Source organism: Lissotriton helveticus, chromosome 5_1, assembly GCF_964261635.1.
Source record: "Lissotriton helveticus chromosome 5_1, aLisHel1.1, whole genome shotgun sequence".
Lineage (NCBI taxonomy): Eukaryota > Metazoa > Chordata > Amphibia > Caudata > Salamandridae > Lissotriton > Lissotriton helveticus.
The window spans coordinates 2,048,342,890-2,048,366,302 of record NC_136065.1 but is presented as its reverse complement, the minus strand read 5'-3'; the positions used below and the strand labels follow the sequence as shown (position 1 = coordinate 2,048,366,302).

At 47.2% G+C, this 23,413-nt stretch overlaps 1 protein-coding gene across 1 annotated transcript in view; it reads left to right on the top strand.

Moving 5' to 3' along the window:
- Nucleotides 1-23,413, top strand: part of SKIC2 (SKI2 subunit of superkiller complex) — a 251,546-nt gene that overhangs the window by 136,430 nt on the left and 91,703 nt on the right. Inside the window, exons 15-18 of the mRNA XM_078645898.1 lie at nt 632-725; nt 2,385-2,597; nt 2,811-2,921; nt 22,179-22,290. Of these exons, the coding sequence (XP_078502024.1) occupies nt 632-725; nt 2,385-2,597; nt 2,811-2,921; nt 22,179-22,290 (530 nt within the window). The remainder of the gene's footprint in view (nt 1-631; nt 726-2,384; nt 2,598-2,810; nt 2,922-22,178; nt 22,291-23,413) is intronic.

The window sequence follows — 23,413 nt, the reverse complement described above, 5'->3', positions numbered from 1 at the left end:
TCTGCAATGCAGATCTTGAAATTGTATGGAAGGAACGCCTGGACAGCCAGCAGCACTACCACGCTCAGCTAGCAGATCCAAATAACGTAACCTAACCAGATTTGTATTTCCCATGTGTACATTTTACATGCAAGAGTACTACTGGAAAAGTTGGATTAGTGAACTATACTTAGTGAATGTAATAAGAGTTGGAAGTGTACTCAAAACAGAAAAATCCTGAAGGTACAAATGTCAATTTTTTATTTCTTACATTTTGTGACTAGGGCCCTAAGTGGCCAAAGCTCACTGTGCTCTGATTGGCAATCTGCAGAGCCGTTTGTACTTCACCGTGGCATGGTCAAGAAAGCCCACCGTTCATCAGCTCACGTGTGGAAAAGAGCACAGCGCTACATCAGTACAGCTCTGATCACATCTGCTGGTTAACAGCTGGGCTGATGCCAGGGGACATAGCTGCAGGCCCAGGTTTGCACCTTCTCTCTATGCACCCTTAAGCCACATCTTTTTTTGTAAAAAAACAAACAAAAAAAAAAAAAAAACTTCAAACCTCATTGACTGTTTTGTTTTCTGAATCTCTTTTTGCTCTCTCCCCCATAAATGTGCATCCGTGGTTTCTGACCTAACCCTACAACAGGTATTATGCTGCTATAGAAGCCAAGAAGGACCGCACCAGCAAGCATGCCCAGTCATTTGGCGCCAAACAGCCCCACCAGGGTGGGCCCAGCCAGGTGAGGAAGCGATGGTGTGGTTTTTGTTAAAAACATGTTTTTTAGAGTGCTGCCAACGCCCCCATGGCATATGCCAGTCCAGGCTTTTGGGTCACCAGAACATTTCATACTTTTATTTAAGCCCATAATAAATGCTAAACTTTGAACCCCAGGACGTGATCTGTTGTTATCTAAAGAGCCTGGACTGCCTGAAGGTTTCAAATATGAAATATCACTCTTAAATGTTAGATATAATATTGTGTTTTATGTCTGGTGTTGGCCAAGGCCTTTGAATTATACTAAAATTGTATGTATACTGTACTTATAGGGGACTTTCAGGTAATTCTCTGTTATTGTGTCATTCACATTTTTCTTTGGCCCATTACAACATAAAGCATGGGCAGTGGTAAACCCTCTTGAGCTGTTGGCTAACTTTTCTGTGAGTGACGGCATTCTGCTCTTCCACAAGGAGCACATCCGCACACAAAGTAGTTCTCTTAAGTGCCAGGGGCTTTTATGGCAATGTGTGCTTTTTTTTTTTTTTGTAACTTTTTATTATTTGAAACACAAAAAAAAAAAAAACAATACATCGAACAAACAAGCAAGGCAATACAGTAATAATACAGTCATTAGGTCTGTGCTCGAGGAGGACGGGAGATACATGACAGCAGGAGAAAAAAGTCTTTGAATACAGATGAGGGGAGGGAGGCGGAGGCAGAATTGCATATGAGCAGTATGATATACCACAGCCGGAAGGGGTATAGGTCAGGGCGACGGGGAAGGACTCTGGATAGCGGTGAGCGGGGGTGTACAAATATCTCCACGGTATGAGTTCCACGGATTCCAAATCTTCCCCCATTTTTTGGGCCTGCCTCTCGCAATATATACTGTTTTCTCTCGAAACATGCACCAGTTCAGACTCTCTTTCCAAGCAGTCACTGTAGGCGGCCTTGGGGATCCCCACAACTGGGCAATATCTCTCTTCGCAACCATATTGGCCAAAGTCACCCACCGAAGCTGCGACACGTCATAGTCATTCGGACCCCATACATTCAATAAACATTGTCGGGCTTCCGGCATCATAACAACACCCGTGACTTCATCCATAATCTCATGTATACGTTTCCAGAATCGCACCACCTCAGGGCATTCCCATATGATGTGGAGATAGGTGCCGAGGAGACCACACCCACGCTGACACATACCATCCGTAGAGAAGCCCATATGAATTAGACGGGGACCAGTGACATAGATTCTGTGGAGGATCTTGAGTTGGAATGTGTGCTTTTTAATGCAAGAGTTTTGCTTTTAGCCAATTTTTTTTTTAGATTGACGAGGACTCCGCAGGTTTTCCAACAATATTTTGCAAAAATCATAGCAAATGAAATCAAGCATTGACAAAGACAAAAGGTTGTCATTCAATGTCAGACTGGTTGGATTTGCCATTGCTTGTCTTCTGTTTGTTGTATCTGGCGAATTTGAGGTCTGCATTACTGGCCCATTTACACTGTGCCTACAGACACATTTAGGCAGTATCTCCCTGCATGGATTGAACCCTTCCTTTTACCTTTAATGTGCAGTGAGATTTATTTCTTAAATTGGGCCCTGCCTGCAGTAGTTAGCATATAGCCTACACCCTCCCTGGTACCAATACATCTTCCTCTCTCTGGATCCTGGCAGGACAAGAGTGTCTGGCTTTCGCTGATTGACATGCTACGAAAGAAAGACCAGCTGCCCGTTGTGGCCTTCACCTTCTCCCGTAATCGATGTGATGAGAACGCCAGCATGCTGACCACCATTGACTTGACCACCAGCGCCGAGAAGAGTGAGGTCCATGTCTTCTTCCAGAAATGCATCTCCAGGTTAAAGGGCACCGATCGACAGCTGCCACAGGTGCGTCTTCCAAGGCAGGGGTCAGCCCGCCGAAACTGAACTTAGCCAGTGTTTCCAAGACCACAGATGGAGATAACCATTTTTGAAATCTCTTAATTAAGAAATAAACATAAGTGAAACAGTCACAGGCCAAACTAGAGAAAATATATTTTTTTAAACTTGGAATGTTTCATTTTTTTTAACCTACCCCCTTATGCTCCTGTCTGGCTGCAGGTTCTGCACATGGTGGAGCTGCTGAAGAGGGGGATCGGCGTGCACCACAGTGGCATCCTGCCAATCCTGAAGGAGGTTATTGAGATGCTCTTCACAAGGGGACTTGTCAAGGTAATTTTGATTGGATGGAGATAGGAAGTGGAGGCGGGTTCGGTCCACTTGATCCTGGCTCTTCCACGGTCAGTTAGGGCACACTTTAGGCTTTATGGTTGTCACATTTATGAGCAACAATATCTGCAGGTTGTTCATGTTGTAAGATTTTGCAGCCTCTAATATCTGTTTTTTGAATGCCACTTGGTAAAATCCCTGTATTCATTTTTAACATAGTATTTCTGATTCTCTTTTTTATATGTCACTTATTTTATTGATAAAATTAATAATTGAGAAATAACAGCAAATATAGTGACATGCAAGTTTAGCTTTTACCCGTATACAGATATAAATGTTGATTGTGATACATGCACCAATAGCAAGCAATACTTATATGTAATATTTAAGAGGGGTAGAAAAAGCAAGAGAAGGATGAGAGGAAGGAAAGGAAGGAAGGCATGAAAGACGGAAAGTACAAAGTTAGGAAGAAAGAGAGGGGAGGGAGGTATGCGTAGTGCGTACAATGATGGTAATGAAGAAGAAGCAAGAGTCTAAGCAAACTATGGGGGAGTGAGGGGGTTATCTTGTAAAAAGGGGGACCATGTAAGAAGAAAGGTATCTGCTTTGTCCATTAAATTGTGAATTATCTTTTCATACGATGTGATCTTGTACTTCTCTGCAAGCCATTCCTCATGTGATGCCAATTGTGGAGAGTGCCAATGCTGGAAAATACAGATTTTGGCAGCTGTAAGGGCAGTGACAAGCAGTCGACGAGCATGGTGGGTCAATTCAAGCATGTCTGATAAGTCATGGAGGAGAGTTAGGGGGTCTGGAAGTGGCGAAGGCAAATCCATAGATTCCCAGAGCGTAGACTCTACTGCTGTCCAGAAGGGGTGTACGGTGGTACAGTCCAGCAAAATATGGGCAATACTACAGAGCGCATGATCACATCGACAACAGGCAGAATGAGGGAACAACCCTGCAGCCGCACCATTTCCGCCCTGAAGTATCTTAAAACGATGAGTTTCAACGTGCCTCACAAACTTCAAACTCTAGGGTCTTCAAAGTTCTGTCCAGTCTGCCTTGTCATATTCCACCAGCAGACAAGCCTGTCTGGTTGTCCTGAAGCTAGACAATTGTGGCTGAGAGTAAACATGACCAATCAAGAGGTTATATAATCCGGACATCACTCCTTAAACTGACCCCAGGTGTTGAAGTAAGAGAGCACCGGGGAACAGGGAATGCCCAGGGCTGGGGACCCAATTTGCTCAGCAGACCCTGATGTACTTGTATATATCACCATTGCTGGGTATGCAGCAAGCCAAAATCGTCCTGTAGCATCCCAAAGGACTTTAGTTCACTACCAGAGATCAAGTGCATAGGAGTCAGAATCCCAGCTCTGCACCAAGAACTCCAGTTTAGCACATTTCCTTCTATGCGAATGCCTGCATTGTTCCAGATGGGAGCTTTGCCAAGGAGAAGCACGTTCACCTGTAAAAGCTTATGGGCACGCATCCAAGCAGTGTACATGGCTTTTAGCATGGGACTGGGGGAGTCTGCGGTAGCAGGGCCAGGAAGATAGAGAGCCTGGAATCCCAAAGTTGATTCCTGGCCTGGAATCTGCGTTTGATTGTAACCCATGACGGTTTGTCATGGACCTGAGGGTCGCATATATGCCATTTGTGCCAAATGTATGGCTACACTGTAATGTTCCACTGAGGGTAAGCCTAATCCCTCTGCTGACTGTAAGTTATAAGCTTCCGAAATACCAGACAAGGTCTTAATGAGTCCCAGATGAAGGCCTTAATGGTCCTGTCTATCCAATAGAGATTCGAGAGGGGTATTATTTGGGGAAGCATGCCTAACATTTATGTGATTCAGAGAAGGGTAACCTTTTTTACCCCTTGAGTCCATCCCCAGAGAGAGGTTTAATTGCGTACACTTTCCGAAGTCCAATTGCATTTGCTCCACTAATCGGTCCAAGTTATCTGCCACCATGCATTCCAGGCCCCTATTTACTAGAATGCCCAGATATCTAAGGTGGCTCTTCTCCACTGAAATGGGTGAGTATTGATCTGTGACTCTCTTAATATAACCATTTAGGTGTGGTTCAAGCTGCTCTAAATGTCTTTTGAAGGACTTTCTTCCCATATTAAAGGCTTATTGTATTGTATTGTACTGTGGTATGGAATGGGGCCAGACAGGCTGCAACAAACACTTGCTGTGCTTCTGATATCCTTGTGGCAGGGAAGCTGAGAACCGTTAGAAATTAGCCCCGCTGCCAGAAGACACACCATAGCCACTCACCCCAACATTTCCCCTTTGGTATCCCTCCCATTGTGCGGTTGAAACTTTTAAAAAGTAGCCCCACTGCTAGAGAACACATCATAGCCACTCTCTCTAAACGCCCAGCACTGGAGAGCCGAGTAGTTTTGAAAAGCAGTTCCAGTTCCAAAGGCCCCATCTTACTCTCTCATCCTCCAGTTGGTTGATTGCTTTGACATAACCCTGAATAGCAAATTTATTTTTCGTATTTTTTTTGCCTAATATTGGGTGAGCGTTGTTCAGTTTTGTCCTTGGTAGCATACGTGCCCCCACATGACCTCCACTAAATGACGAACATGCATGCTTACTGGCTCGCCTACTCAGTCTGTTATTGTTAGGGATCTCGGTCATGGGTCAGACCGCGCAACACGTAAGGCAGGGCCAGCTCCAGTCATCCACACATTGGGCCTTCTCACACTGAATCCTGTTGGACGCATCATGCTTATAGGTGAGACATGAATTGAAGCCTAGAGTTACATGGTCTCCATTTAAATTCTGGCCTTGGTGCCACCCACTCACACAAAGTGTGCAACCTGTGCTTATCTACGGAGCACAGTGAACAGGACTGCGACGCGTATAAGGCTCTCCGATCGAAGAAAATGCTTTGCGACCCTCTGGCTCGACTTCGCAACACGCAGATCCGACACACAAGCTCCATTCCGGAATCTTCAGAGAAGATTCAGAACATGGGGCTGGAGAAACCATGAGAGCTGAGGAAGAACAAGACCTCTATGGCTCTGAGGGGGACAAGACATCCCGCAACGGCAGCGTACCTCAAGTACAGATCCTCACTTGCCCCAAAGTCCACCTCAGCCCAAGGAGAGGTCTTCAGTACAACCCCGCATCCGGGTCACGGTCAGTACCAAGTACATGTTTCCGACACCCCGCCCTCAGGCTCGGCACTGAAACATACCCAAAAGACTTCCGGCTCCAAACAGAGCTGTTCAAAAACGGGCACCATTCGAAAACCTTCTTGATCAAACTCAAAGACAGGCTCTGCCCCACCCCCTTCGATGTCGAAAACAATCCAAAATCCTCTGCAACATTTCGATGCTCCGCCCTCCAAACCAGATCCAAAATAGCAGAAGCTATATATTCACCCAACAAATGGACATATTTCCACAAAGGAAATGAAACACAAACCAGAGACAGAAGAGGTCTACCACATTCCTTTAAAAAGTAAAATGTCATGACTATTCCTTCTCCTCTTCCATCACCTCCATACCATCGGTTTCAACCATTACTAATTTCACCTGAGCACTCACCACCACATACACCTGAAGATCAGGATGATGGGGATGGGGCTGGGGACAATGAGCCAATAGGCGCAGACTCCTGGACAGATTATAACACCATTTCCCCCACAGGGAATGATCCTGATCTGTACGTGTTAGACCTGGCATCATTGGCGTGTCTCCCTTCCATTTTTGACGGATTGCCTCCTCTGTTTTGATATGTTTTTTCTGGATTTATGCTTTGGGCTCTGTGCCACTGCTAATCAGTGCCACAGTGCAAGTGCTCCCTATGTTAAATTAATGTACTGATTGGTTATTCCATGATTGGGTATTTGATTTATCTGTCAGCCCCTAGTACAGTGCACCAGTGGGCCCAGGGCTTGTACATGAAATGCTGCTGGTGGGCTTGCAGCACTGATTGTGCCACCCACAGAAGCAGCGTGTAAAGTTAGTCTCAGGCCTGCCATTGCAAGGCCTGTGTGCAGTCTAGCACTGCCCTGTCGACTTGGCCAAGTGCACCCACTTGCCAGTCCCTAAACCTTCCCTCTGCTTCATACTAGATACCCCTATGGTAGGCCCAAGGGCAGGGTGCATTGTAAGTATAAGGTAGGACATGCTCTGATGTGTGTAGCATGTTCTAATAGTGAATTACAGCCATTTTCGTTTTTCACTATTGAAGGCTACCTGTTCTCATAGGCCAGAATGGGCAGTTAGATTATTACATTCTTATAACCCTAACTGACTCGGGGAACACGGTAGAAATTCGAATTTAGTATGCCTGAACTCAGAATAATAAAATAAATCTTTTAGTAAAGTTTATTTTAATATTCTGTGTTTGCAAATACCACTTTTAGAAAGTAGGTATTTGCGTGCCTAACCGTTTGAGCCTGCCTCTGCTGGGTTGTGTATTCCTTGTCTGGGTTTGTGAGTGTCAGGGCTGGGGGATTCCAGGAGACAGACTGGGGCAGCCCGGTGGTGAATAGAGAGATCTGCATCCAAATGGGAGGGAGGAATTGCACCTGGGACCTGAATAGGACTGGGGCTTCCCTCTACAATGCTGGCTCCACCTCCTGTGGCTTGTCTGATGTCTCTGCCCTGCACTGTGAAAGGAGGAGAAGAATCATGTCAACAGAGTGCTTCAGAGCTGTATCTTCCTCCCCTGTGCTAGCTCCACCTCCTGTGGGGTGGCTGATGTCTCTGCCCTGCACAGTGAAAGGAAGAAGAGAGTAATGTAAACAAAGTGCTCTGGAACTGGTTTGGACTAGGCAGAGGCCTCTCTGCCTTCAGAGAATAAAGGATTTTGGGGTATAAACATTGGGACCCTGATCGCAAGAGATTAGATCACTTCTGGAACAAGAAACCTTTCTGCCAAGGAGAAGAACCAAGGAAGCTGCAGGAATTGTACTCCCCCTCTGCCAGTGTGCTGTTTGCTGGGTTGGCCTGCAGTGGTTGCTTCATTGCCACGGGAAAGGAGAAGGAACTTTGTAAGGACTTTCATCTACAGAATATTCTCCAAGGGCTTGAACTGTGCTTGCCTCCTGCTGAAGTATCAGGGCCAAAAAACTTCACCTCCAGCTCCCTCCTGAATTTCCTTGTTGGGAATTCTGACTCCAGTCACTTGCGTGCCGCTGGGAGCTGGAAGCGCGACGCATCGAGAAGAAGTGTGTTGCCGCCGCAGCTGAAATCATCGCAACGGTGGAGAAGCGAGCCTTCGTCGATCTCCCTGGAAGGATGTGTTCAACGAATCTGCCTGCTGTCGCATCACCAGAGAAGCGTGACACCATTGAGAGAGTCGCCATCGCATCACCGTAGAAGCGTGTCGCACAACCTGTCGCGGCTCCAAAGTAAAACTACTGAGTCGTCGCAAGGCTGCCAGGGCGTCATCGCATCGTCATTGCATCGCCGTTTAAAGGGCGCCATCTTCTCGCATCGCAACCGGATCATCGCATCGCATCAAGGCACCATCTTGCGCACCCCAACGGGCCGCAAGGCCGAGAATTTACGCATGACCACCGCACCGGTAAGGCTCACGACGAGTCCCCTACTCTGCGCAAGCTTTGAGGAAGGACGCAACCATTCCCCCAGGTCACGGAACCGACGCATCTCCCCTTTTGCGAGCCTTTTGTTCACTTTGCATTACGCATCCAGGTACTTTGTTGAGAACTTTGTCGCATTTACCAACAACTTGAACTAAGAGACTTTAATCATCTTTTAAGTAATCTTAAGTGTAGTATTGTGGATTTTGTCCTTTGTGGTCTTGTGTTTAAGTGTATATAAAAAATACTTATTTTTATAAAAACCTGTGTTGTGTCCATCTGTAGTGCTTACTGTGTATATACACACATGCTTAACACACTGCCTCTGAGATAAGCCTGTCTGCTTGTGCCAAGCTACCAAGGGGGTGAGCAGGGGGTATTAAGGAGTGTACTCCCCTTATCCTGACTTAGAAGTAAGGGTCCCTATTTGGACAAAGGTGATAACCATTGCCAACTAGAGACCCCCAGATCTAACAGTACCCTACCAAGCCTTCTCCACCGGACGACAGTGTAGGATACATAGAACTGTTTGGTAGAGCTGCTAACTACCATGGGGTTCAGCTGCTTTAATAATCCATGCAAGAGGATTTTCTTTTCGAGACTCTAAGTAGCACACAAAAGTCCTCGCACACGCTCTTCATGCTCAAGGCTATGATCAGACACGTAGACAATATTTTTAATGACCCTGTCAGGGCACGTGTCCTCACCCCTAGGATACATAAGAAAAATAAGCCTGCATCATCGGATCCAGCATACATAAGGGGGCAGTTACCATTGGACTCCTTAGTGGTGTCTGATGCATGCAAAAGTGCCAATTCTCAAACAGGTGATGCTCCACCCCCATACAAAGAATCTAAGTTGCTAGACGCTTCGGGGGAAAGGGTAGCCTCCCAGGCTGCAAACAATTTGGCGCATCTCCAATACACAAGCACTTTTAGCTAGGTGGAACATGGCGCATTTGGATGAAATGGAGCAGTTACTCCAATTTCTACCCGATGAGCACAATTCCAAGGTGCAAGACCTAGTGCAGGAAGGACAGCTGATTTCCAATAATTCTATCAGGTGCGCTATAGATGCTGCAGACACTGCAGTTAGAGCTGTCAATACCAGCGTCCTTTTAAGAAGGCATGCCTGGTTACGTATTTCAGGATTCAAACCAGAGGTTCAAACTTCTATCCTGAACACACCTTACGACAAGGTACACCTCTTTGGCCCTGTGGTAGATTCCTCACTAGAAACAATGAAGAACACATAAGTGGTCAAATCTATGGAAGCCCTTCAATTAACCCCAGGGCGTGGTTCCTATCGGCGCTTCCTCTACCACAGAGGGTCCAAGTATACTGTGACTTGCCTACACTACCCCTGCCCCTCCCCCCCCAACCATTTAACAACTGTCGGGCGTATTTCGCAATTTCTACTCGTCTGGCAGTCCATAACTAAAGACAAATGAGTACTGGAAATTATCCGTTCTGGTTATTGCCTGGAGTTCACCAATAATCCTCCAAACATTCCTACACGTTCACACAAATTGTCACTGGATCACTTACACCTTCTCAAACAAGAGGTTCAGTCTCTCCTTTTAAAAGGGGCTATAGAGCCCGTACCACCACGATACCATGAGTCGGGCGTATACTCCTTTTACTTTCTCATACCCAAAAAGGACGGTTCTCTCAGACCAATCTTGGACCTCAGAGAATTAAATCTTTACTTACAGTCAGACCATTTTCACATGGTAACGCTTCAACAAGTGCTCCCACTTCTGCAACAGGGCGACTTTTTGTCTACTATAGACTTAAAGCACTCCTATTTTCATATTCCAATACATCCCGCTCATCGCTAATTTCTCAGATTTGTGCTAGAGGGACAACATTACCAGTTCAAGGTACTGCCGTTCAGAGTCACCACTGCTCCCAGAGTCTTCACAAAGTGTCTGGCAGTAGTTGCTGCTCACCTGAGAAGACAACACATTCATGTCTTCCCCTACTTGGACGACTGGCTTATCAAAGCCAGCATGTATCCAAAGTGTCTCAAACATACTCACAGGACACTACAGTTTTTTTTTTTTTGCAGAGTTTTATATAGCACGAACTAGACCCGAACCGAATCAGGTATCGGAGCGCTTTACATATTTTTCCAGTTACGTTACATTTTTACGTTTTCCAGTTACTTTCATTTTTTAGGCACGGGGAGATTAAGTGATTTGCCCAGAATCACAGGAGGTTTTAGCGTCGTTACCGAGACTCGAACCCAGATCCCCAGGTCCGAGGTCGAGCGCCCTAGCCGTTAGGCCAACTCCTCTCCCCAGTTGGTGTTACTACACCAACTGGGGTTCACAGTCAATATGTTGAAATTGCATCTCCAACCTTCCAACACTCAAAACTACCTAGGGGCCACTTTAATACTCAAAAGGCTCTGGCCTTTCCCAACGCAGCCAGAATTCACAACAATCAGGCTGTAGTTCTCCAGTTTCAGTGCAATCACTCGCTTCCAACTCGAGTGTATATGCAACTACTTGGAAATGATGGCATCTTGCATCATGATCGTTCCCCATGCCAGGCTTCAAATGCGTCCCCTACAAGAATGTTTAGCCAGTCAGTGGAACCAATCACGGGGTCTGTTAACCGATCTAGTGTTGGTAAGCGGCCGGACTCCTCACTCTCTGCAGTGGTGGAACTCACAAAAGTTATCAAAAGGACGGCCCTTCATAGACCCACTTCATAGACCCAGTTCCACAGACAATGCTAACAGCGGACACGTCCCTCACTGGCTGGGGGGCTCATCTTCAACACCACAGAGTGCAAGGCCTGTGGAGTCAACAGCAAAAACTCTCCACATGAACTAGCTAGCAGTGTTTCTAGCACTCAAAGCATTTCAGACTCACCTAGTCAGCAAAACTGTCCTAGTTTGTACCGACAACATGACAGCTATGTATTACATACAAAAAAGGGGGTGGGGGGACACACTCTCTCCAACTGTCCACTTGGCTGAAGACATTTGGAGGTGGGCCATTCACCACAAAATATATCTCCTAGCTGAACACCTCCTAGGAGTGAACAATCAGATTGCCGATCTTCTCAGCAAACAGAGAGCGCAAATACACGAAGGGGAACTTCACCCTCAAGTTCTCCTCCCATACTTTCAAAGTTGGGAAGTCCTTCAAATATATCTTTTTGCCACACACCAAAATGCAAAATGCCCAAACTTCGCCTCCAGGTACCCGTACTCACTCTCCAAACACAATGCATTATGGATGTACTGGTCAAGACTATTTGACCATGCTTTTTCCTCCTCTCCCACTCATCCCATTAGTGGTTCACATTGATCCTAGTAGCTCCCACATGAGCCCGTCAACCGTGGTTCACAACCCTGTCGGAGCTGTCACTAGTTCCACATCAAAAGCTACACCTCGAATCCAGTCTCCTCATGGAGAAATCAGACACCCAGATCCCAACAACTGAACCCCTTGATGCTCTGGCTCCTGAAATCATAGAGTTTGGTTATCTAAATCTCCCACCAGACTGTATGAACATCAGAAGGCCTACTACAAGAGCCTGTTATGCAGCTAAATTGAAACGTTTTGTTATCTATTGCAATAACAACACCACCAAGCCTCTTGATGCTTCAATACAAAATATAATTTGTTATGTGTTACACTTGCAGCAGTCAGGATTACCTTACACTTCCATCCAACTACATCTTGCTGCAGTAGCTGCGTATTTACAAAATAGCAACATGTATCGCTTTTCAGAGTGCCAGTCATCACAGCTTTCATGGAAGGACTTAAAAGAGTTATACCACCAAGTCTGCCATCTGCCCCAGTGTGGAATCTTAACATAGTCCTCATAAGATTAATGGACCCACCTATTGAACCCATGCATAAATGTGAGCCACAGTTTCTCTCCTGGAAGACTGCTTTCCTCATTGCAATCACTTCACTGAGGGGAGTGGGTGAACTACAGGCACTAACCATAGAAGATTCTTTTTTCCAACTTCACAGAGACTAAGTGGTTCTTCGTTCTAAGGTAGTTTCTGCCTTTCATATCAATCAGTCGATGAATTACCAGTATTCTTTCCTCAACCTGATTCAGTGGTAGAACGAGCTCTACACGCCTTAGATGTCAGAAGAGCCGTTTTATATTACATTGAAAGGACAAAATAATTTTATAAAACCAAACAACTTTTTGTTGCTGTTGCACCACCACGCAAGGGCAATCCCATATCAAGTCAGGTATTGCCAGGTGGATTGTTAAATGAATTCAATCTTGTTATGCAAAATCAAAAAGAACTTTAACTATACCCCCTAGAGCACATTCCACTCGCAAAATAGGGGCTACTTAAGCTTTCTTAGGAAACATCCCCATAGTTCTTTGTAAAGTTGCAACATGGTGTTCGAGGCATGTGGGCTGCTAAATTCATATCTTAGCATTAGATCGCCGCCTAGTGTTGGGTCCGGATGATCGCACATTGTTGTCCTGGAAGAGTCTTCGAAGTATCCTGAGATAGGTGGCTCCTCCCCTGGACTACAGTGCGCATGGGCATCGGCTCCATCCCCAGATTGTTTTTTTCCGCCATTGGGTTCGGATGTGGTCTCGACGTCTTTCTGTCGAAACCGAGAAAACCTAACTTTTAGCGGCCAAAAGGCCTCGCTTTTTTGCGTCGGTATTGTCTGCGCACGGTCTCGAGTCTTCCGTCTCTTGGAGCCGGAATAAGCGGAGTTTTCTTTCGCTTTTCGAACTTTGAGGCCTTCTCATCGCGACACGACTGCAAAACTTTTCGGACATGGAGCGGAGCCCGTTTAAGTACTGCCCGCTTTGTGGGTCCAAGTACCCACACATCGATCTACACCCCGTCTGTAACAAATGCCTTTCGCCTGACCACGACGACGGCAAGTGCAAGGCCTGTGCACAGTTACGCTCTAAGAAGACTCTCAAGCTTCGGCGCGCGGTGCGCATGGAAGCTAGACAAGCGGCCCCGGATCCGGAAAACATCTTCGGCGACCAAGAAGAAGAGGACCAGGGTCATCATCTTCAAATCTCCCCACCCGAGACGGAGGTCGAGGCGGATCCGGGAGACGACGACGGAGTCGTGGGTCAAGGCCTTGAATACGTCGACGAGGTAGGAGACGACGATGAGATTTATGGGGCCGCGGCAGATAGCTCGGGGGACGAGCTCTGCCCCGAAGGTTACGAGGATACCGACCGGGTCGCGGGATCGCCTGTTGGCCTTACCCACGACCCGTTGCCGCAAGCCACAGCCCCGCCTTCTGGCCCGGCCACGGACTTACTTGCTGAGCAGACTGTTTCGAAACCGAAACCGAAACCATCGGGATCGACAACATCTAAGATGGCCGACCCGAAAACGAAACCGAAACTTAAGGACTCGAGTGTCCCTACGATGGCTGCCGTACCGGCGAAAACGACTGTGCCCGCTACTCCATCGACTCCGTCGACCTCCGGTCCGCAGAAGTCGAAGAAGTCCGTCGATTCCGCTGCTGCAAAATCGAAATCGACGCCAGAGGAGGGGTCCTCTAAGAAAGATGGTCGGCACGGGTCAACAGCTGCGCCGCCGTCCAAGCACGCCAAAGCCGGCTCCTCGGAGGCTACGCAGGCGCATGGATCGAAGACTGGCACGTCTGCGCCCCGGTCCCAGGAATCGGGGTCGGTGACAGCGGGATCCGCGTCCAAAGCGCACAAGGCCCACAAAGACGTCGGATCCGAGGGAAAGGTCAAGACATCCTCGTCGGCGCCAAAACACACTGTGAGTGAGACGTCCCCCATCGCCGAATCACTACAAAGAATCAGGGAGAAGGCCTCTGCTCCGTCGGCTCCGATATCATCGCCGCAGCCGCAAAAGGACAATCCAGCAAAGCCTTCTGGAAACCTTCTCTTTATTTTGCCGCCGAAGGAGGCGCCGAAAGCCTTTTCCACCAAATCGGCACCAAAGAAGGCGATTTCTTCAACGGCTGGCCCACTTCCACGTCGGGTACTCGAATCAGAGGATGATTCAGAGCATTTCATCGACGCTGACACAGGCAAACTGACCCTCTATAAAAGAAAAATAACTTCGGAGTCAGTGGACTCATATGTCATCCCACTGAAGAAGAAGAGGGTGCCCCTTGACGCTTCAGGCCTCATGGAACCAATCCAGCCTCCTCCGAGACGGAGCCCTACTCCCTCACCAGAACACTCTGCGGGTGAGGGGTATGATGAGGACGAGCAATACAATTTCCCTATCAATGAACCAGATGCACAACCGGATTCATATGATGACACTGGTGACCAGGGCACCCAAAGTGTGGGGCATGACCCGCAGCTTTTTAATGCACGTGCATCCCCGACTGAGGATTCAGCAGGTTTTCATGCACTACTTGAGAGGGCGGCAGCCAATCATGATGTGGACATGCATGCTGACCCGGTTGAGGAAGACTTCCTTTTCGACACATTTTCAGTCTCTGAAAGGACAGTAAAGACACTGCCTATGCTTAAAGGAGTCCTCAAGCATGCTGGGGACATATTTAAGGAGCCTACAAGAGCAAGAGTGGTCAATCCACGTATTGAAAAGAAGTACAGGCCTGCACCTCCCGCATACATTCGGGGACAGTTGCCACTGGACTCTCTTGTGGTCGCCAATGCCAGGAAACGTGCCAACTCACAGACGACGGGTGAAGCTCCTCCCCCGGATAAGGAGTCCAAAGTGCTAGAGGCAGGGGGCAAAAGAGTAGCTGCACAGGCATCAAACTTTTGGCGCATTGCCAATACACAAGCACTCTTAGCGCGTTACGATAGGGCGCACTACGACACCCTAGAACAGATTATACAACACCTGCCTCCACAGTTCCAAGAAGGCACCAAACTGCTTATTGAGGAAGGGAAGCTAATCTCAAACGCAGCCATCAAGTGTGCACTTGACGCAGCAGACACAGCTGCTAGAGCTATCAACACTAGCGTTATGCTGAGACGACAGGCGTGGCTCCGCATCTCAGGGTTTAAACCGGATATTCAGACAACCATTCTTAATCAGCCAGTCAATCCTGATAGTCTGTTTGGTCCAGATGTTGACACCACCCTAGAAAAAATAAAAAAAGACACAGAAACTGCTAAGTCCATGGGGGCCCTACAGTCACAACAGTTTCGGGGCAGCAATTTTCGTCGCTCAGGTGCACGTGGAGTCACCAGAGGACAAATGGGTCAACAATCTCAGTTCTCAAGAGGTGGAGCACAATCCTCGTTCACAAAACAGAACAAGGGAGGTTACAGAAATAACAGCAACAGAGGTCGCGGCAGAGGAAACAACAGCTCCCGCTCCTCTACCCCAAGCAAACACTGACTCTCTGTCACTGCCCCCCGACCACTTAACACCTGTCGGGGGGAGACTGCAGCAGTTCCTGCCCGTCTGGAGAAACATCACCACAGACAGGTGGGTGCGACAACTAGTTCAGTATGGTTATTGCCTAGAGTTGAAATCCACTCCACCCAACATCCCGCCAAGGCAAAGGCCTATGTCCGCAGAGCACTTGCTCTTATTGCAGCAGGAAGTAGTGGTGATGCTGCAAAAAGGCGCAATCGAGCTCGTGCCGGTGGGAGAGGAAGGCACAGGGGTATATTCCCTGTACTTCCTTATTCCAAAGAAGGACGGATCTCTCAGACCCATTCTAGATCTACGTCCCCTCAACCTGTACATACTATCAGAACATTTCCACATGCTTACACTGCAACAGATTCTTCCCTTGCTAAACCAAGGGGACTTCTTAGCAACCTTAGATCTCAAGGATGCTTATTTCCACATTCCACTACACCCGTCCCACAGGAAATACCTCAGGTTCACTATTCAAGGCAAGCATTACCAGTTCAAGGTCCTACCCTTCGGAGTCACCACAGCCCCAAGGGTGTTTACAAAGTGTCTGGCGACAGTAGCAGCGCACCTCAGGAGGCAGAACATCCATGTCTACCCCTACCTAGACGACTGGCTCGTGCAAGCCAAGTCGGAACAACAGTGCGCCGCGGACATGTCGACTACAATTCACCTTCTTCACAATCTGGGTTTCTCGCTGAACTACCCAAAGTCGCATCTACAACCAGCACATGTCCGGCAGTTCCTAGGTGCGACGATCAACACCCTGACGGCCATGGCTCAGCCAAACCAAGTCAGGATAGACAGCATGCAGTCTCTAATCCAAAAGTTCAGACCACAACACTCGCTTCCAGCGAGAGTGTTCATGCAGTTGATAGGCATGATGGCCTCCTGCATCTTCATAGTCCCTCACGCACGGTTACATATGCGCCCGCTCCAGGAGTGCTTAGCGAATCAGTGGACACAGGCTCAGGGGCAATTAACAGACCTAGTGTTGGTTACCAGTCGGGCATACGACTCTCTGCATTGGTGGACTCCACACAACCTTTGCAAGGGCCGACTGTTCCAAGAGCCTGTGCCGCAGATTATCCTGACAACGGACGCATCTCTCCAGGGATGGGGAGCTCATCTGCTCACTTACACAGTGCAGGGACTATGGACGACGCAGCAACAGAAGATGCACATCAACTATCTGGAACTGATGGCAATCTTCATGGCGATCAAGTCCTTCATTGTACATCTGTGCAACAAGGTAGTGTTAGTCCGGACGGACAACATGACTGCGATGTACTACATTCAAAAGCAGGGAGGCACCCACTCGCCACAGCTGTCTCATCTGGCTCAGAGCATGTGGAAGTGGGCCATTCAGAGGAACATTTTCCTCATGGCAGAACACCTCCCAGGAAAGGACAATCAGATGGCGGATCTGCTCAGCAGGTACAGCCATCAAATGCAAGAGTGGGAGATACACCCATCTGTCCTCCACCCGTACTTCCAGCAGTGGGGTCATCCGGAGATAGACCTGTTTGCCACAAAAGAAAACGCAAAATGCCAACACTTTGCCGCCAGGTTCCCTCACCCACAGTCGCAGGGGAATGCGATATGGATGAACTGGTCAGGCAAATTTGCGTACGCTTTTCCGCCAGCCCCTCTAATACCGCTGGTCGCAAGAAAGCTAAGGCAGCACGCGATGACTCTCATCCTAGTTGCTCCAACGTGGGCGCGCCAGGCTTGGTACACCACGTTCCTCGAACTCTCAGTGGTGCCGCATCAAAGACTGCGCCTCACGCCCAGTCTTTTGACGCAGAACCATGGAGAAATTCAGCATCCAGATCCGCAACAGCTCAACCTGGCGATCTGGCTCCTGAAGTCCTAGAGTTTGGATACCTTAACCTACCTCCGGAATGCATGAACATCATCAAGGAGGCAAGGAAGCCAACTACCAGAGCATGCTATGCTGCAAAATGGAAGCGTTTTGTCATTTACTGTACAGCCAATGACATCAATCCGCTAGATGCATCTATCCCCAACATCATTTGCTATCTGTTGCATCTTTACAAGTGCAATCTAGCGTACACTTCCATTCGGATACATCTATCCGCCATAGCGGCTTATCTTCAAAACAGGCAGCATCTCTCTGTCTTCAGAGTGCCTGCCATTAAAGCCTTCCTTGAAGGTCTGAAACGAGTCATTCCCCCAAGAACACCGCCAGCTCCGGTGTGGAACCTCAATGTCGTTCTCACCAGACTGATGGGACCACCATTTGAGCCACTGCACTCGTGTGAACTCCAGTTCCTTACGTGGAAAGTAGCTTTCCTAGTAGCTATTACGTCTCTGAGGCGTGTCAGTGAGCTGCAAGCGCTCACAATCCAAGAGCCATTCATTCAAATTCATCCAAATAGGGTAGTGCTACGCACTAACCCCAAATTCCTTCCGAAGGTGGTGTCACAGTTTCATCTCAACCAAACTATTGACTTACCGGCATTCTTTCAAAACCCGCAAACGGTGGCAGAAAGAATGCTCCATACCTTAGATGTACGGAGGGCGTTGATGTACTACATAGACAGAACACAACCCTTTAGAAAGACAAAACAACTTTTTGTTGCCTTCGCACCACAACACAAAGGCAACCCTATTTCCAAAGCAGGGATAGCCAGATGGATTGTTAAGTGCATCCAAATATGTTATCAAAAGGCCAAGCGCACTTTAACAATACCCCCAAGGGCGCACTCCACACGCAAAATGGGGGCATCCATGGCTTTCCTAGGGAACATTCCTTTGGAGGATATTTGCAGAGCAGCCACGTGGGTTACACCACATACCTTTACAAAACACTACTGTGTTGATGTGCATTCCAAGCAGCAGGCTGCTGTAGGACAGGCTGTTCTAAAAACACTTTTTCAGGTTTCTGCAGCTGACACGGGCAACCGCCGCTGATGGAGGGACTGCTATGTATTCTATGCTAAGATATGAATTTAGCAGCCCACATGCCTCGAACAGAATATGCTACTTACCAGTATGCATCTGTTCTTGGCATGTAGGGCTGCTAACATTCATATCGCCCGCCCTCCTCCCCGGTGCCTGTCGCAGCTGCAGATATACTATTGTATTTATTCATTAGCATGGACATCCTTTACACTTTTCACTCCATCTTCTGCCACAATGGCGAAAAACAATCTGGGGATGGAGCCGATGCCCATGCGCACTGTAGTCCAGGGGAGGAGCCACCTATCTCAGGATACTTCGAAGACTCTTCCAGGACAACAATGTGCGATCATCCGGACCCAACACTAGGCGGCGATCTAATGCTAAGATATGAATGTTAGCAGCCCTACATGCCAAGAACAGATGCATACTGGTAAGTAGCATATTCACTACACCGCACACATTCACCAATCACTATTGTGTAGATGTGTTAGCGAGACAGCAAGCTAATGTGGACCAGGCAGTACTTAGAACACTGTTTCAGACTACCCCAACAGCTACTGGTTATCCACCCCTTTTGGAGAATACTGCTGTATAATCTATGCAAAGCATGTGATGTATAGCTCACATGCCTCGAACGGATAATGTTACTTACCCCGTAAGCACCTATTCTTGGCCTGTAGAGCTGTCTATTCACATGCGCCCACCCGCCTCCCAGGGTAACTGTACCTGTTGCAGTTCTCTCTCTTACGTTATATACATACGCATGGACATCTCGATTCTTTACTTACTGACTCCATTCTCACCCTCTGCTGGAAAACAATCTAACAATTGAGTCAATGCCCATGTGCACTAGCACCGAAAGGAGGATTCACCTACCTCATGACTGGAAAAGACTTTTTCGAAGAAAAAGAACTTGCAAGCATCCTGACCCAAGACTAGATGACAGAAGTATGCAGAGCATGTTAATCTACAGCTCTACATGCCAAGAACAGATGCTTACTGGGTAAGTAACCTTATCCTTCCCTATCAACAGCTCTCCATTGTACTTATGCTACCCTCTATCATGCTCTTCCAGTGTACCATATTCCTGCCCTGGGGCGCTCATTTGTAAATTGGTGCCTACTCCACCACACAGATCTGCTAATGTTTCTAGTTACATCAACTCCCTGAATGTGCTTCAACTAAGCAAACACAAGGAGATGGTGAACGGAGCGCCGAAACTTTTCAGACACTCACCCCCAGTCACAGATCTAAGTTGAATCCATCATCGTTCTTTAGCTCACTTTGCCACCTCAGTTCAGACCCAGCTATATGCAAATCAGTCTAGACCCTGTTCCGGAAACAAGCATCACTGAATTCAAGTTAGCCTGGTGGATGAGGGGTGTTACCCCGAAATCGGTCCCAGGATGCTTGTGTCCAGCCAGGGAAGACCTGACTTGGCATTTCGGGCTGGACTATTCCCGTGAGGTACAGGGTCTAGACTGATTTGCATATGGCTGGGTCTGACTGGGGTGGCGAAGTGAGCTAAGGAACGATGATGGATTCAACCCAGATCCGTGACTGGGGCTCAGTATCTGAAAAGTTTCAGCGCTCCGTCCATCATCTCCTTGTGTTTGCTGTGTTACAACTGAGCACAGCTCTTCCATTGCTCCTCATCTCTAACTCTCCTCCTCTCCATTGTAAACAGGGCACCGTCCCTTGTACAGCTTTACCATTGTAGCTCATCCATGTCCTGCAGCACTTGCCAATACACCTTGTTCCTGTTTTGGGGCCCTCATTTTTAACTGTGGTATCTACTCCACCACACAGCTCTGTTAAGGTGCCTGATTACGTCAGTGCTTTATATATCTTAACATTATTTCCAGCTTTCCCAGCTTCTCCATCCTGACCCGCTGCTCTCTATATACCCAGGTAGCTCATTGCTGTCCCGCAGCTTTCTATTGTAGAAGAGGCCCTCATGCATAACTCCCAAATGATTGAATTCCTTACTTGCCATTTATTGAAAGGTTGCTGCCCCTCAGTACAGCTCTGCTGTCGACTGTTAGTCGTTGTTGTAACTGTGGCACAGCTAAGTATAGCTCTCCAAGTGTATTTACCGTTCCTAGTAAGATCCTTCGAGGGTCATTGTCCCAGGTGTTTGAGAAAAGGTTTAGCCTGACCCCTTGGATTAACAAAAGCAAATTAATCTGCGCCTTTTAAAGATATTTTTGTCTGGGCTAAATGGGGTTGGGAAGCCAAGTCATTTTAGAAAGAGGCTGTAGCTGAATATTCTTTTAATGACATATAAATCCTCCCAATGTTTCCCTCACAATATGACTCATTGTTGACACCTGTCTCCTATGTAGCTAACAGATCTTGCAAGGGAAGCAATCTTGACCGTGCCCACATAATTCGTATTTACAAAGACTCATTCAAAAGTTAAAACCAGGATATATGATTTAATAGTAAATCTCTCTGTTTGGCGGTGACTTACCCACAAGTGCCCTATGCTTACAATGGGCACTATAATGTTCATTAAGAGGTACATCTCCTCTTGCATGTAGGTATGTGGATGGTTTCACTTCCCCCAGTTGTGTCCTTCTCAGTTCCACATAAGTATTAATCTCTGGCAGTAGTCCCTAACTGCTAAATACAAAGGCATATGGCAATGGCTTTGGGCATACATGGTCTTTTTGGTCCAGGTCCTTACTGTTAGGCTCGATGCCTTACCTATTAGGGTCATTCCCTTCAGGGGTGATGACAGGTTCCTGTAAACCCGCGCCATGCATGGCAGAGCAGAAGCCTTGCCTAGGGACGATGGCCATGAGCGCCACTTTCTCCAGAGACCATATTTCATCTAACTAAGTTGAACTACTCAAACCTTCCAGTCATGAATGTATTAATTTATTTCGAGTTTTTGTAGAGCACCCAACTACAAATTGCCAAGACATACAATCTCACACACGTGTGGTCAGAGAGCAGCGCCTAATCATGCAAGAACTTGTTATCTCATAACCTTTTCCATTATTCTTCCTCTCTGGAGACGATACATGGTTAGCATCATTAGGCCTCTAGCCACGTGATGCGCTTTGGTGTTCTGCTGCAGTTCTCAAGCTCTCACATGGACACGGATAAACACCTGTAGAATAGGTAGCACAGCTCTGCACATACATCTCTTAACTCATCCATAGAATGCTGTTGTAAATGTGTTATCCATAAGAACAGCTCTGCCAACAGAACTCGTTTTTAACCCGTTGCTCTTTGTTGTAGATGTGGCCTGAAACACAATAAAGTAAATGTGGTACTACACGCAAATCTGTCCACTGCAGCATCCCTCTCTGTTCTAATTCTGAAGCCAGGCAGCATGAAGTTGGCGGGCATCCCTGGAAATGTATATGATTATTCTCTCTCTACTTCTTCAACAGGTCCTGTTTGCCACAGAAACCTTTGCGATGGGTGTGAACATGCCAGCCCGGACAGTGGTATTTGACTCAATCCGCAAACACGATGGAACAAATTTTCGTGATTTGGCCCCCGGTAAGGTTTACACATGAGTAGGTATACATGATTTCTTTATCCATTAAAATACATACAAAATGCAACCAACATCTAGCAACAATATTGTTCCTCGGCGAATAATATAAACCTATTTCTACCTGTTAAATGCACAATCTGTGTTTCAGGAGTGCTTCTTTGGTAGAATTTCCCATGGTATATGTAACCCGTCACTTTTTCTACGGGCTGTAGAAGTAGAAATGCATCCATCTTGTTATGTTGTTACTTTCTAATCTCACTGCAGTAGGTTGAGGGTAGGAATAAGCTCACTGAATCTTCGATACCACACACCTTGCATGCTGCAAATACTGCTTATGCACCTCCCAGATGGACGTCTTGCCTCGAGACGAGGAATGTTAAACCTGAACCTGTCAACAAATCATATGATGTCCTGTGAGGCAATCTGGAAATATATGATTCTTTCCCTAAGATGAGAGCTTTAATGTACTTCAATGATTTTAACAGGATAGTGTTCAGTCGAAAATGTGCTTTAGTCACCCCCCTCAATTCCTTCAGTGTAATCTGGCAAAACAAATTGATGTGGTCCTGAGACAGGATCTCCCTCCTTCCCCAAGACTCCAGCTTTCTGCAAGTGTGGGTAAACCAGGAGCAGACAAAAAAGGCTTGCAAGACTGCGGCATCCGCAATCACATTCTCAGTTCTGATTGTAACCAGTTTGCCCCAGAGTTAGCAGTTTTCATTTATTTGTTATTTAGATATTTTTATAGTCATGGTGTGAGCCATAAGAAGCATTGCTGGGCACATGAGCGGTTATTATGTAACACGGTGTACCACAGAAATGATACATATCACAGGATTAACCATAACCTGGAATAGAATGGGACTGAATCTGAAAGAGACACGTTAGTATTAGATTCCTTACCTTAGAATATCCCCAGGCGTCGGACTGGATCCCGAAATTTTTGCGTAGCTCCGCGTCCGTCGTCGGCGTCGTGGGCGCCGTGATGACGTCGTTGGAGTACTTAGACGCCGCCTCCGCGTGCTGACGTCAGTTCTTCTTTTTTCCGCGCCAGCAAGCGCAGATCTGGAAAAAGCAGTAACCCTAGTCATTTTTGACTAACTTTTTTGAACGATTTTGATCATT